At 34.5% G+C, this 15,258-nt stretch overlaps 3 protein-coding genes and 1 non-coding gene across 4 annotated transcripts; 2 read left to right on the forward strand and 2 right to left on the reverse strand.

Annotated features, from left to right (window-relative positions):
• Positions 1 to 510: 510 nt before the first annotated feature.
• On the reverse strand, positions 511 to 5,623 carry LOC122582730 (dnaJ homolog subfamily B member 13-like). Its single transcript, XM_043755152.1, has 3 exons — positions 5,261 to 5,623; positions 3,586 to 4,019; positions 511 to 1,198 (listed from the first exon to the last, which is right to left on the reverse strand). The coding sequence occupies exons 1-3, from the start codon at positions 5,423 to 5,425 to the stop codon at positions 757 to 759; spliced, it is 1,041 nt and encodes a 346-aa protein (XP_043611087.1). The 5' UTR covers positions 5,426 to 5,623; the 3' UTR covers positions 511 to 756.
• A 2,974-nt stretch (positions 5,624 to 8,597) lies between these two features.
• On the forward strand, positions 8,598 to 8,752 carry LOC122584053. The gene has a single exon (XR_006321405.1). It is a non-coding gene; the product is annotated as a U4 spliceosomal RNA (small nuclear RNA).
• Positions 8,753 to 9,309: 557 nt separating this feature from the next.
• LOC122581246 (rhodanese-like domain-containing protein 10) lies at positions 9,310 to 11,091 on the forward strand. The gene is made up of 2 exons (XM_043753428.1): positions 9,310 to 9,813; positions 10,753 to 11,091. The coding sequence occupies exons 1-2, from the start codon at positions 9,359 to 9,361 to the stop codon at positions 10,952 to 10,954; spliced, it is 657 nt and encodes a 218-aa protein (XP_043609363.1). The 5' UTR covers positions 9,310 to 9,358; the 3' UTR covers positions 10,955 to 11,091.
• On the reverse strand, positions 11,030 to 14,207 carry LOC122583182 (phosphoinositide phospholipase C 2-like). The gene is made up of 9 exons (XM_043755608.1): positions 14,030 to 14,207; positions 13,857 to 13,962; positions 13,078 to 13,213; positions 12,787 to 12,984; positions 12,382 to 12,596; positions 12,189 to 12,306; positions 11,717 to 11,869; positions 11,552 to 11,638; positions 11,030 to 11,476 (listed from the first exon to the last, which is right to left on the reverse strand). Exons 1-9 carry the CDS (start codon positions 14,205 to 14,207, stop codon positions 11,183 to 11,185), a joined length of 1,485 nt encoding a protein of 494 aa, XP_043611543.1. The 3' UTR covers positions 11,030 to 11,182.
• Positions 14,208 to 15,258: the final 1,051 nt, after the last annotated feature.

Below are 15,258 nucleotides of genomic sequence, written 5' to 3' on the forward strand. Positions count from 1 at the left end.
TTTAAACTTATCCATGAAGGTCTCATTTAGTCATTTTCTACAAAATTACAAAACCGTCGGTTGCTACTAGCCTACTAAAAGGGGGATCATTTTAACATATACAAGTCGCGGACAACCCACCAAGCGAATGGAGATTGATCATCCTCAGGCTTGTTTATCAAAGAAGTGTGCCAAAAGTAGGGGTAGAGGTATCTATCTTACAAAAATGGAACACTTTTTGTCCAGGTGTAAAACCCAGCAGAATCATATGGCCGCCAATACCAGGATTAAGCGATAATACTAAACCAAGGTTCATGCAGATTGAAAACATAGAAGGAGCAACAATATTACCAAACATGTAAGTATTGATATCAAACAATACCATAGCCCCTATCTAGATTGCTAGATATGCAAACAAATCTGGAAACATAACTAAAAATTGCCAGATTCTTAAAGCTATGTTTGTTTATTAAGACCAATACATCTTACAAATTTACCATCTCTAAGCATGAAAAAAAAAAATCATAATTCCAAATCTTTCTACCCCAATGCAGAATTCATATGTAAAGGATAGCAGAATATCCAACACCACAAATGCAAAACAAAATCTATCTCCAGAAAGAAGCCAGAAAAGAAGTTACAGTACCACAATAACAACATTCCCTTCAAAATAACACCGAAACTATTGTTATCCAACTCTAGATGTATTTCTAAATAACAATCCACAAAAGAACTAAAAAACGAAGATGCATTCTTGCTTTATAATGAACCAATCCTTCAGGATGATGTCAACAGTCGCTTGATACCTGTTTTTTGCTCAGAAGTAAGCCTCGTAGGGAACTTAATGTTAAATTTGACCCGTAAATTACCCTTTTTGGTGGGTTCTTTCGGTATAGGCATCCCTTCGCCTTTAACAACCTCCTCATAAGTTGGGCTGATTACAGAAGTGACGGGGATTGTCAGGTTCCGGCCATCGAGTGTTGTGAGTTGGGCTGTGTAACCAGTTAGAGCTTCTGCAAGTGATATCTTTTGAGTGGCAACAAGATCATTACCATCCCTCTTGAACACAGCATGTGGTTTCTCATCAATAATGAAAACAAGGTCAGAAGGAATTACACCTCGTTGCTCATTTCCTTTTTCGGGGAAAGTGATTTTTGTACCCTTTTTCCACCCAGGTTTGATCTCTATTGTAAGAATTTCTTCTACTGTGGTTGCTCTCCTGGAAACATATAAAAACAAAAGAAACCCATGAGCCCAATATTTAAAGACAATTCATTAAACATTTTCATTGTGCTAGAGAAATCAGTCCGGTAACTGCTTTTTGCATTCTCACGTAGATTCTGCCCATATACAAAAGAAACCCAGCCAATTCTGGTTAAATTTTATTGCGCACAAATCAAATGGGGAATATAGTTACCAAAGCAGAAAACACGTTTACCATTTACCAGTCACAAAGAGTAACATATTTAAACTCTCTTAAACTGCTAAGGTGGTCACTGATTTAGCAATAGTTTTAATAATTAAGTCTAATATAATTGCCATAAACAAAATCCAAATATATAAAAAACTGTTTGCAGTCAAACCTACCTGTTTTCACCCGCTGGCTAACACTACCCAACCTATTTTCCCTTAGTATAGCCGTGACTGTCAAGTGGTCATATCATATTTCCTCCTTAGTGTTTCTAAGTTCCATTTGGCTCATACGTCCCTTTCTTTCTAAAAACAAACAAATAAGCACATTGGATAGAGGCAAAAGCTTAGAGATCCAGAGCTTAATTTCAGTTATAGTCTCATTAAGTATGGTTGTACAACTACGTAATATTTCTGAATAGCTGCTCTTTGTTTGCTTACGTATTTTGCAGATAAAAATATTCGTTGTGTTGCACAAAAACGAGGATTTTGTATCTATTTTATAAATTTAGAATGGCCAACAGAGATCTGCTAGATCTGCTGAAACGATTGCACCCAGTTTAAATCTTGGTATAATTTAGAGGTTAAAATTTCAACACATTTATAATTTGGGTTATAGTTGTCTCAAATGAATCAAATCTAGATACTCTGCTAGTCTAGAAAGGAATTATGCAAAGCAAGCTGAGAGTTGATTACGGCTCTAAATTCTATTTTTAATGCATACAAGCTCCAAAATCTGTTTATTATTCCAAGATATAGGTTATTCTTAAAATAGTTTTCCTCAACCCGCCCATCTTGCCATCACTAATACGATGGACATGGACTGCATACAAACCCACGAAGCCGAAAACTCATTTGTCAAGCTCAAAACCTGTCCACTAGAAGTAAACTATTCTGTATATCCACTGCACCATTACGTAAGAGTGAATACTGTTGAAAGGATTCTAGGAAAACATGTTCATCACCAATCATTATTCAAGTTAAGAATATGTAAAGTACAGCTTAGAGGGTGCGGGCTTATAGACAGACCTAAATTGAGCTGTTTAGAAAAAGACCGACGTCGGAAAAACTTAAATCTGTAAATATCGCATATGAGATACAATGCATATGCTAGATCATATACCCAAAAAAGAGAAAAAATCGAAGATTAAAAGAATTACGCCTTACAAACCAAGATCCTAAAGTCACATCCCATACAGAGTTACAAGCTAAGAGAAGTATGCAGAACGTGATGATACATAGATATGGAAGCAATTCATTTCTCTCGGATAGCATATAACATTGTGTAAAATGGTGGGTACCTTATTTAGCGAAACATACACAAACAGATTCTTGGGAATATATACACAGGCTAATAATACATAAACGAATTTAAACTAAGAATAACCAAAAGCTTAAAATTATGTGCCTTACAGCAACATGAAGCATGCAGAATGTGCAGTCATTTATCTCAGTTAAGAAAAAAAAAAGAAGAGTAAAACAGGTACTCTATTTAGGAACAAATCAAAACATAAATATCTACGTAAATGCAAATATGATTAAACATACAAGACCATTTACATGGCGTATATAATGCGCATTTAATAGTCCATTTACACGATCGGTCAAACTCCATATGGTGTGCATATACGATATAAAAAAAGACCATCTTCAAATATTCTTTAAGCTTAGTAACGAGTCTAAATGAACTGCAAGAGCCAATACCATAATAGGATATGGGCATCAAGCTACAACAAGCAGCACAATATATCTGCTTGAGAACAGATGTGAACAATCTAAACACCCTATTACATCCACTAAAGCTGATTACTACATGTAGTGATCTGTTCACGTGAACAGGTTATTATATTAGTACTTGAAAGATGGGACTCAAGTCTAAAGCGTCGGAATCACTATTCCATATTCCAACATACCTTCACGTCATTTAACCTCTGTACTTTAGCAAAAACATTTAAAGTTATCTATAAGAAATGTTGACATATATAAAGGGTTTTTCATAACGGTTATGGAAAATTGAAAATTATTACAGTATATGAATTATTAAAATCAAGCTGTTTTAATGCATGTTGACCATTGTACGGCTTCATTAACAACTTTCAGAGTATAGTGACCAAACTGAAACATGATGTTGGCTTCAACTAAAATCAAATCAATGTAAAATTAACTTCAAAAATTATGATCACAACCAAAACTTACCCAGTTGCATCAGTAGCATCCCTTGAGATTTTCATCTTCTTTGTTGTCCCTTTATACAAATCCTCCAAGCTACACGGCAATGTGCGCTCGATCGCCGCCGCTTTCCTAGGTGGCATACTAGCAGACCCTTCACCACCGGTAGCCGCTCTAAACTGAGAAAATATATCATCGCCACCAAACATGTTCCTGGAAAAATGCCCACCTGACGCTGCACGTGGCCCCCCTCCCATGTCCCCCATATTTCCAAAGGGGCTAGAAAACCCAAAAAACTCCGAAAATATATCATCCGCGTTACGTGGATTAAATGAGAATGTCGACGACCCACCACCACTCGGCATACCAGAGAAACCACTGCCAGGTGGTGGCATCTGTCCTTTCAAACCCTCCTCGCCATACTGATCATAAACTGCCCGCTTCTGCGTATCACTCAAAACCTATAAACCAAAACACAAAATCATAACCAACTTAATCAATCAAAACTCATAGCACCCTAGCTAAGTAGAGTAAATTACTAAGTAGTTAAGGACCAAAATTTTGGTGTTTCGGTCAAGGACCGGTATACCAAATATCGGTAATTTCGATAGAATTTCGGTGGTATTTCGGTAATTTTAATATCATGTAAAATATTATATATAATTATATATATACCAAAAAAATCACAATTATACACAAATAGCAGTTATATTAAATGAATACTTAATCGAAATATCAAAAGTCAAACTTAAAAGTGTCAATACTTGATAGATTAGTGTTAATACTTGCAAAAATTAGTGTTTCTTATGTTGTATTTTAAGTTTGGACAAAAAAATAAATAAATAAAACCTGAAAAACTGGTATACCACCGAAATACCATCGAAATTTGGACTGAAATTTGACCAATATCGGTGAGATTTCGGTAAATTTCACCGAAAATCTCGGTACCGAAATTTTGGACAGAAATCTGGACTGGTATACCAGTGGAGTACCGAAAACCGAAATACCATTGGTATACCACTGATGTACCACCGAAATTGACTACATAGGTAAATTAAAATAACATAGCCATATATTAATACAAAATTTTTGAAAATTTAATGCATTTTCCATGTATATACGCACCAACTCAATCAACAAATAAGAAAAGGGAAAATCACCAAGATACTCAACCAAAGCTCCCAAATGTTCTGAAATTCCATTCATAAACAGAAGTGAAATTTCATTAATTTTCGAAAAATTTATGAGTAGAAATTCAATAGGTTCCCGAATTTACGAGTCAAGCTTCAATCTTTCACGAACTTTGGACCCAAGATTTTGACCAAAAAAAAAAAAATCCCTATATATGTTATAGATTTAATTTCCACAAAAATTATGACACCCACATTCATAGAATCAAAATCTTGAATCTTTAGTTACTTTTCTAGCAGAATTCAATAATTCAAGTCCAAAAATAGTCGATTTCTAGCTTAATTACACATATATAAATGTTATTAGTTACATTACATACATATATAAATGTGACATATGCAAACTAGATAAATGAATTAATCATAAAACCCATCTCAATAATTCACACAAAATTCAACTACATAATTCCCAAAAAAAAAAATAATAATATAGAAATGGATGAATTATTCAAGAAATACCCTCCAATGAATAAAATGAAAGAAATGGGAAATAAAGAGAAAAAGGGAAATACATCATAAGCTTCAGAAATAGTCTTGAATTTGGCCTCAGCATCTTTTTTGTTATTAGGGTTTTTATCAGGATGCCATTTCATAGCCAATTTCCTATATGCTTTTTTCAAGTCTTCATCTTTTGCGTTTCGATCCACTCCTAACACCTTGTAGTAATCCACCCCCATATCTCTGTATTATTTTTGGTTTTTTGATTTCTCAACTTCTTGTATATATTTTGTATATAAATATGAATATATATTTGTTTGTTGGGTGTGTTATTATTATATCTGTAGTTTTAGTTTTTGGGTTGGTTGTTTATGTGATTTCTAGAAGATTCTTGAACTTGTGTTTAACAGTTTGATTTAAGTTGTGTGGTGTGATTGTGTGAGTGAATGGTTCTTGGGTGAGTATCTTGAAATTTGGGCTGTCTTTTTCAGGTGCTAATCTAAGCCCAGTTTTAATAATCTGATGGTTACATTCTAATCCAATTTGGGTGAGTTTCTTTGAAGTTTGTGCCAATGACCACAATAGGTATGTTTTTTTAAGATATGAAACTAAAAATCATTAGGCCATCTTTACGGCTTTACCTAAAAACTAAAAAATTTTTACTAAATATAGCCTTTAGGACTGGGGTTAAGGTGCATATATACACGTTAAATAAAGCCTTTAGGACTGTATTTAGCATTTTCCAAACTAAAAAGACCAATTTTCTCGTTAGGCACCATCATTGTGGTTTCCATAAAAAACCTTTGAAAAGACTAATTGTAGGTTATAAGTTGTGGTAGAGATTTAGGTGTCCAAAAAAAAAAAATTATCCAAAAAGTCAACTCAATAAGTTTTAATCCGCTTGCATACGCAATAGTCTTCGGAGTATGTTGACATGATGAACTTGATCTAACTGATATTAAAACCGCATTCTCATTTCATGAATAAAGATCAAGTGTATCTGATAGTTATGTCTACTCATTTACTCAAAAGAACTTATTGGATAGTTTTTCATGTTGCTACTTATTACAACAACTGTGAAACTAATATGGATCTTGTTGAGGAGCGAGTATGAGATAGCTCATTTGGATACATATTTGGTTTAAATTGGTAAGATTGAGATCTTTAAGAAAATCCTTCCATTACAAAAAACTTATGGATGATCTACATAATTGAATTACTTAACACTATTTCGGTATGAATAATGGACTTCAACGATTATAAATGTACTTATTAAACAATAAATTTTTGTACTAATGTCAATTAAGATACATTTTCTCATCGAAAATATTTTACTTATGCGTATCTGATGATGATTTGATACATGTATATTCCTTTCTTGATGAAAATTGTGCACGATTTACAATACTGTGGGGTTGTTTCATAATATTTAATGGTTAAAATTCATTTCTTTGCATCTAACACCAACTATTTTAAAATATATCTATACTATTTATTAAAGGAACCCATTCTCTTTTCAACACAAAAAATAGATATAAATAATATGTCTTTCTATTTTACTTCATCTCTTTACCTACGTCTCTAAAATATAAATTGTGGTAAAAAATTCTTTCTAACAATATCAATTATTTTTATATTTTAAATATATAAAATCTTTTATGTTATCTCTATTCACATTCTACTTGCCTCTACAACGACCATTACTATCCGTCGCCGACAACACCACGAATATTATCACTACAGTTTTAAAAATATTTGAACAAAATTTAAAGTATAATGACTACTTTGGAACAAATAATTAATAAATAAATATAACACTAACCACTTGGTGGCTATTTTGGGGTGACCTTGCAGCGGGGAGGTTGATTTGGAGACCTAAGATCGAATCTTGATTCTCCGTTGAATCTGTTATTTATTTCTTGAGTGTATGGGAATACATGTTATCAATTATGTTCTACAGGAATGTACAAGTTCTAATTTTTAGCATACTATCCACTTTAGATGTCACTGTTGAGTTTTGAATTATAAAAATCTAACATTTGCCGTTCCGATTAAAATTATGAAAAACGATAAAAACCACTAAATTCAATATAAACGTTTAAAAAGTAGACAATCGCCACAAAATGAAAGTGTAATTCACTTGTTTGCCGACAACGTTACTTATATCCAGACAAAACTAAAATCATATTGTAAATTTAATCGAACAGATTGAACTAAAAAGTGAAAAATAAAAAACTTAATCGATCTTTCAAAACACTGCAAGTGAATATATAAACATTAATTTAGTTGTCAGTTTGTGTAGGTAGAGGCGTGGGGTGATTGATAAGTAAAACAGAGCAAGTATAGATAAGTTTTAGTGAAACACACATCATGGTATCCCACATCGGCTGAATTAGAAACAAGAGCGAGGGACTCATGTGTATAAAATCAACGGTAGAAGACATGATAATACCACCTTTGCGCTAGGGGCAATGACACAGCTTATGAGGTTTCACCGAGGCGCTTCAAATGCCTGGTTGAAAACTTTTGTAAATTTTAAGATAAAGGGACTTCACAAATTACAAGTGTAGTTGCAATAACTATTTAGGTGATGAGAATTGTTGCAGGATCTACAACTAACGTAGGGTTGTTTTGCAATGGTTAAGTTCATTCCTTTGCATCTAACACCAACAATCTTAAAATACATATTACCTTCTTTAATATGAGAATACGATTTGAACAGTAAAAGTAAAAACATATGATTTACTATATATATTTCGTATAGCAAAATAAGAAACAAAGTAGTCTTTGGTAGAGATGGTGGTTTCCTTGCTTTATATATTTTTGGTCACGGGTTCAAGTCCCATAAATGAGATTTTTTTTGAGGCCTGCTCCAAATAACAAACAAACCCTAATCACAAACTAACTCAATCAAACCATCTTTCAAAATTAGAAATTGCATAGAAATTTTAATTTTCAATTGAAAATATTGGAACAAAATATATAAATATAATAATAATTATTTAAAAAAATTTTAAATAGAGTACCACTAAATTCAACTTAAACATTTAAACAGTAGAAAATTACCACGAAATGAAAGTGTAATTCCACACGTCATTTACATCGAGACAAAACTGAAAACATGTTATTTAAATTTATTGAATAAATGAACACAGAAGTGAAAAATAAAAAACTTAAATAAGCTTTTAAAATACCACACGTGAATATATAAACATTAAATTCGTTGTTAGTTTGTATAAGTAGGGAAGTGAGGTGATTGATAAAGGAAAAAATTAGAAGCAAGTATAGATAAGTTTTGGTGAAAAATACATATAATATTATAATGGTAAAGGTATCCCACATCGGTTGATGTAGAAACAAGAGCAAGGGACTCTTGTGTATAAAAACCAACGGCAGAACAATGAAAAAACCATCTTTGCGCTTGGGGCAATGACGCAGCTAATGAGGTAATAACCGAGGCGCGTCAATTGCTGGTTGAAAACTATTTCCAAACCCCCTCCTCGGCTTTGGTTTTGCCTTAGCCGTCGAGAATTTCTGGAAGGACTCCCTTTTTTAAGGGTAAAGTCCTACAACATCTTAGTTCAATTCTTTTTGTAAGTGTTGAAACATCTTGACAACACAGTTTTGTCCGGCCTTTTGAAGGACATGTTTCTCCCATCTATGTATAGTTTAGATTCAAATTAATCTTGTGTAGTTTAGAAAAGTTAAGATGGCTGGGATTGCTTGATGTTTGAACTATCCACCGGAGAGGGAATTGGGTACAGTTTTTGTAGCTATAATGCCTGAGTTCTGGAGAGTTATGGCTGGCTTTTAGTTAGTACTTCCGACCACGGTGTTAATACATAAGAGGACTGATTGGTTAGCTCAAAAGTTTCATGCCAATCTCTCATGATTTGGCTTATAAAAACATACTCAATGAGTTAAATCTTACTCAAAGTGTATTTGCAAGTTACAATCTTTTAAATCACCTTATAACATGACATTCGAAAATATCTTTAAAATGGGTCGAGTCAGGTGGGTCGAGTCTGGTCGACCCATTTTAAGGATAACCAATTGTTCATTGTCACTTATATGTCTTTTTTTTTTTTATCTAATAATTCAAAGCTATATGTACACTTATATTGACCATTGGTCATGGATAAGAGAATATAGAGACATAAAGAAAAACCAATATGGAAATCCAAGTAAACCATCTTCACCGGTTCTCTTTAAACCATCCAAAACAGCCACCTTTTACCGCCTCTTTCAATCACCGTGCAACCGCCGTAAAAGTATATGCAGTCGCAGACAATGCGCAGAAGCTAATACAGTCTGGAACCGTGGTCGCCATTCTTCCAAAAGACGCTGTAACGGCGATCAAAGATGAAGGGTACAAGCTTCTTGACATTAGGCCAGAATGGGAAAGAGAAAAGGCATGTGTATCCGGGTCAATGCACGTGCCATTGTTCGTAGAAGATATGGATAATGGGCCTATAACATTGTTGAAGAAATGGGTTCATTTTGGTTATATTGGGGCGTGGACTGGTCAGAATTTTACAATGATGAATCCTGATTTTGTTGATCAAGTTGAGAAAATGGTTCCTGATAAGACTACTAAAGTTCTTGTTGCTTGTGGTGAAGGTTTAAGGTACTAATGTACTATTAATCAGTATTATAGACTTAACTTTGTTTAGTTATTGAATAATAGCCAAGTATGTATTCTTGTTATAAGGTTCGACACAATTTGACAGAAAATGGTCTTGGAATTTAAGATTTTAGGAAAGATAATCTAAAAGACCTTAGATATATCTTAGGAAACAATTAAGACTTACGTTTCGACAACAATGTAACACATATTTGCAGAATGAATTATATAGGCATATAATGAGTAGGATTGGCAAACAATTAAGACAGATGTTTCAACAAGAATGTCACAAATTCAAGTTGGGTCAAACTGGGTTGACACTAAGTAATGTGGGTTGGGTCCGAGTCAAATGGGTTGACGTGAGTTTGACCTGATTATCAAGTTTATGATTTTGAATGGTGCATCTGAATGAAACTGTGCAGGTTGAGTTTGGGTCAAATGAGTTGAAAACGAGTCGATATCCTGTGACCTGATACCTGTTTAGTTATACCAGACTGTCTTTAGGTCAAAAGAGGGTCATGCTGAGGTTGTGCAGAATGACCTGTATTTTATTCGGGTCGTGTTGGTACAAAGTCACATCTCACAAAATTGTAGCTTATAACGCAATATATAATGAACAGAAAGTCGAGTATATTACAAAAGTCTGAAAATAGAGCCTTGTAGGCCATATGTTATACCATGGTATTGGGCCAACGTTTGGAGCACAGTGGTGTGGCCGTTGTGGTGCAATTCATCATGGTTTCCTAACTGACTTTTTCATGACCCGTAACTCTGCCTGCTTCATAAAAGATCGATATATGAAGTTGGCAAGTTGTTTTTGGTGTTACCACCATTTCATATACATAAAACTGACCAACCCTTTTGGTATAACACAATCACAAGTCCTTACACTAAAACAAACCATGTGCAACTGAACTTTTAAAGTCTTGACTTTTGTTGCAGGTCGATGATGGCAACATCAAAACTACATAAAAACGGATATAAAAATTTGGGGTGGCTGGCTGGAGGATTCAATCGTGCCGTTGATGGAGATTTCACAGAAGTGGAGGGGCCAGAGAAGTTGCAGTATGCTACCATTGGAGGTGCATCTTATTACTTTCTTAAGATCCTTATTTTGTTGCAAGCAGTGGGGAAGAACAATTAGTTTACGTGTTAATATTTTAGTTCCATCTTTCAATCTGTGAACATTCAAATTATATGAGTCTAAATATTCTATGTAGTTGCCAAAAATGATAACAATGTATTACTTATCTGAGTATTTAATCCATAATCTTATACATACATAAAGTATTACATTGGTTAAACATTCACAAAAACATATGTTGTAACGCATTATAAAGGCAAACTGCAGATAGTTGGCAGACATTGCACTTTATAGAAACTCAAAACGCATAAGAAGCTTAACAGATTTGTATTTATCACCCTTTTGATCATGAAGAGGTACAGCTCGAATCCCTGACCTGAGTTCAAATACAGGAAGACAAGTTTGACCTCCAAAATCATCCTTCTCGGTCATGTCATATTCATGTACCTCAACACGAAGCAATGCAAGCTCTGGAACTGTCAATGGGAACTCAAACTCTTCTTCCCATTTTGGTGTCCAAGCGTCTTGTATGATTTTCGTTTTCTTCATTGTTGAATCAGCGTGAACTCCAGCAATTCCAACCTAAATAAAATGTTTGACATATAAGTTTTAAGAGTCAAGACATACAAGTCAACTAAGATGTGATTGCTAGTGAACCTTGACATAGAAATCTGGTGGTGAGTAAATGTCGAAATGTGTTCTTTTGAAATCCAAATGCCACCCATCCCCCATATACTCTTTAACCTGCAAAACAATATTTTATATCTACAAATAAACTCAAACTAAGAAGCTAGAGGTCATAAAGCTAAAAATTTATGATACCTTAAGAGTCTTTTTCACAGGACGTGTTGATTTAGGCTCGAAGATCTTGTCATCAGGGCCATTTTTGAGATACAAATCTGGTTTCTTCACATACCCGCAGCCTCCGTTGGCTCTGAACAGTCCTTGCATCAACCACAATGACCTACCATGGGTCTGTGCTAACCAAAGATATTACAGTCAGGCGTTCGGGTAGGTTAATCAGTCAAAATAGGTCATTTTGAATTCGTCAAACACACCAAGTTGACTAGTAGATTTTAATTTTCTTTTATATTTCTTAATGAATGATAACCAGTAGATTAGATTTTATTTACAAAATTTATATAGTATAACAAAAATCTCTTAGGATAAAAAAAAGTTAAAAGACCCAAAAGATTAACAGAGAAAGTCCAAGATTGACCCGTATGTATTATCCATTCGGACCACAACTGCAGTCATTGACACGAACTGAAATGAAATCAGAAGGGAACCAAACCTGCATGTTAAATGCAACCATTTGAGCCCCATGAGTCCAACCCACTAAAGGATTGTAGTTTGATGAGTCAACTCGTGAGCCTTTCGGAAATATCCTTAACAAGTTCCTTTGGGTAAACCTTCAACAATTTAAACAAACCTTCTGTCAATAAACAGTCTACCAATGCGTCCAAAAAGAAACAATTAAGTTTTACCTAATGACATCTTTTGCATGATTCTCAATGGCCTTTTCAAGTCTTGTTTCCCTTAAGCTAATACGTTTAGCTGCTGTAGGATCGTCCTGTAGCCAGTCTTTCACTCCTCCGTTTAGTTTCTTTGCGTGGATTGCTATCAGCTGCTTGTATTCCGACTCCACATTTTGTTTCACAATCTCTTCTTCATCTTGAAAGTCTTCATCCTTGTTCTCATCCTAAATGAAAATTCATGATTGATCAGTAATAGATTTTAACGCGTTTATCAACATTTGTTCATAATTATACAAAAATTTGAAGAAATATGTAGACTTAAATAATTTGATATAAAGTTTACAATGTGTAATTTCCAACCTCATCTAAGAATGTTTGTTTGTCAAGAGGGTCTGATAATTCTGCACCCTATACATCCTCTTCAGACGAGGCTTTAACGTTCAGTGAGCTCTCATTTTGTCCTGTCGTACTCCGGGGAGTATCAAGATACTCTTTTGGTGGTTTTGTTGAGACAACAATCCGTCTTTTCAATGATTCTGGGGATGGAAAATCTTTCATAAGGTCGGATCCAGTGTACTTGTATAGCACATTTCCAAATGTTTCGGTTACCATCTAATAAAACAGTATAAGGTTATACTAAAGGATATTGCACACTCTAACTGGGGATCTAAACGAGTCGAATTGAATAACGACATTGTAGATTACCTTTGCAACTTTGGCTTGAAGATCAGGAGTAAGACGATCTTCGAGAGTGAGGATGACCGGATAATTGGATGCGACAAAAACGCATGTTTTAATGGCTTCCAAGCATTTGTCCAAAGTTACAGGTGCTTTTAGTGTCCTGCATATTATAGTTCAGCTACATATATTATCAACTTGTATTATATTTTCTATGAAAGTTATACATTAAGAGTTATGATTAACTTAAAATCTATATCTTATACTTGGACAAGGATGAAGCTAGAATTATCTTTTTTGTATTATATAGAAAGTTATCTATATAATTTTGTAAATTTGAACTACAATTTCTTTCTTCTTCACAGATTCTCTTTAAACCATCCAAAACAACCACCTCTCACCACCTCTTTCCATCACCGTGCAACCACCGTGAAAATGACACAAATTCAATTTGGGTCAAAACGGATTGACACTAAATGTTGTGGCTTCGGTCTGACTTAAATGGGTTGACGTGACATTGACCTGAACCAGATTAACGATTTTATTATCTTGGATAGTTCAACTAAAATGAAATTGCTCAGGTCGAGTTTGGGTCAAACGAATTATTTAAGTTTCAATAAAAAATTTAAACGTGAGTCGATATCCCATGACCTGCTACCTGTTGACAGGTTGCCGGACTGTGTTTAGGTCAAAAGAGGGTCATGTTGTATTCAGTTTTTGGCTTATTACACAATAAAATAAAGAACTAACAGTCGAGTAAATCACAAGAGTTTGAAAATGGAGCCTACTAGCCTAGTAAGCCATACTTTATAGCGTTATAACATGGGTATTGGGCCGATGTTGGGGCAAAGTGGAGTGGCCCTTGTTTCATCATGGTATCCCAACTGACCCGTTTCATGACCATAACTCTGCCTGCTTCAAAACGCATCGATATTTAAAGTTGGTCAAACAATCACAAGTCCTTCACACTGCAGCAAACCATGTGCAAATAAGTGTAACTGAACTTTTGAAGTCTTAACTCTTAACTTTTGTAGCAGGTTGATGATGGCAACATCAAAACCACATAAAAGCGGATCTAAAAACTTGGGATTCAATCTCGCCATTGATGGAGATTTTCCAGAAGTGGAGGGGCCAGAGAAGTTGCAGTATGCTACCATTGGAGGTGCATCATATTACTTCCATAAGATCCTTATTTTGTTGCAAGTAGTGGGAAAGAATAACTAGTTTACATGTTGATTTTTTAGTTCCATCTTTCAACCTCTGAACATTCAAATCATATAAGTCTATATATGCTACGAAGTGCAATCCCAAAATGATGACAGCGCATTACGATTTACGAGTACTTAGCTGAGAAAATGGAAAAAGCATCAAAGTATGGTCTAAATTAGTTGCCTTTAGTTAGGATATTGAACTAGATACTCATTGTACTAAAGGCAAATATGTAGAACTGTACTATTAGTTGGTTACTTAAACTTAAACCGAATTATTAGTGAGTTACAAGATTATTATAGAACTACTTATGCTCTTTTATGTTAGAAATATACCTTAATGCTTCCGCGAACAATTATTAGATAAAACCATCAGGTGGCTTAACCTGAACTAGCAAGGAAACGTAATCAAGCTGCCTATATATCTACTTCTCATTTTATGACCAAAATGGAAGTAGAACCTGAACAAAAAGCATCACATGGTTTTTAACATGGACTACCAAGGGAGGCTATACAAAACTAATATATGCAGCTCGTGTTTTATGATCAAAAGCCAAGGATATGAACTGGACAACTATCAGGTAGGATTTCTTTCGGTTCTGGAGTGACGAGGAAGACCAACAATGACTAGTTTATCCTGTACAGTGGACCTGCTGGAACATTTTATTTTATAACTAGTATACTCGACTTTTATCTTTGCCCCAAACATCTATTCATTACTACATTAGTCAGACTATTTACATACAGACTGTCAAGGTTCAAGACACATATACATGACGGTTTTAAGTACCGGAAAGCTGGATCAGGGCCTGACTGCAAGCTGATACAAACACTACTTTCTTACTAGTCTCAAAACGACGATACATGCTTTACTAGGACATGCTTGTAAAAACCCTTATACAAACTGGTAGGAATAAGACTACATTAGCTTGGCTATTCACATGCAAAATGACTAGTAAGCTTGAAAAGCTATATTATACACTGACTTTACTTTTTAGTT

Source organism: Erigeron canadensis, chromosome 9 (assembly GCF_010389155.1).
Source record: "Erigeron canadensis isolate Cc75 chromosome 9, C_canadensis_v1, whole genome shotgun sequence".
In the NCBI taxonomy this organism is placed as follows: Eukaryota; Viridiplantae; Streptophyta; class Magnoliopsida; order Asterales; family Asteraceae; genus Erigeron; species Erigeron canadensis.

What these genes read in the sequence shown, in the direction of transcription:
- LOC122583182 (XM_043755608.1), bottom strand. Translation starts at nt 14,207, where the DNA reads ATGGTAGCATACTGCAACTTCTCTGGCCCCTCCACTTCTGGAAAATCT. An exon ending in GTTACACTTATTTGCACATG is followed by an intron (nt 13,963 to 14,029) that starts GTTTGCTGCAGT and finishes GTTTTGAAGCAG; the next exon opens with GCAGAGTTATGGTCATGAAA. An exon ending in AAGCCTCGTCTGAAGAGGAT is followed by an intron (nt 12,597 to 12,786) that starts GTATAGGGTGCA and finishes ATTTTCATTTAG; the next exon opens with GATGAGAACAAGGATGAAGA.
- LOC122581246 (XM_043753428.1), top strand. Translation starts at nt 9,359, where the DNA reads ATGGAAATCCAAGTAAACCATCTTCACCGGTTCTCTTTAAACCATCCA. An exon ending in GCTTGTGGTGAAGGTTTAAG is followed by an intron (nt 9,814 to 10,752) that starts GTACTAATGTAC and finishes CTTTTGTTGCAG; the next exon opens with GTCGATGATGGCAACATCAA.
- LOC122582730 (XM_043755152.1), bottom strand. Translation starts at nt 5,425, where the DNA reads ATGGGGGTGGATTACTACAAGGTGTTAGGAGTGGATCGAAACGCAAAA. An exon ending in CTATTTCTGAAGCTTATGAT is followed by an intron (nt 4,020 to 5,260) that starts GTATTTCCCTTT and finishes TTTGGTTTATAG; the next exon opens with GTTTTGAGTGATACGCAGAA. An exon ending in GATGCTACTGATGCAACTGG is followed by an intron (nt 1,199 to 3,585) that starts GTAAGTTTTGGT and finishes ATATGTTTCCAG; the next exon opens with GAGAGCAACCACAGTAGAAG.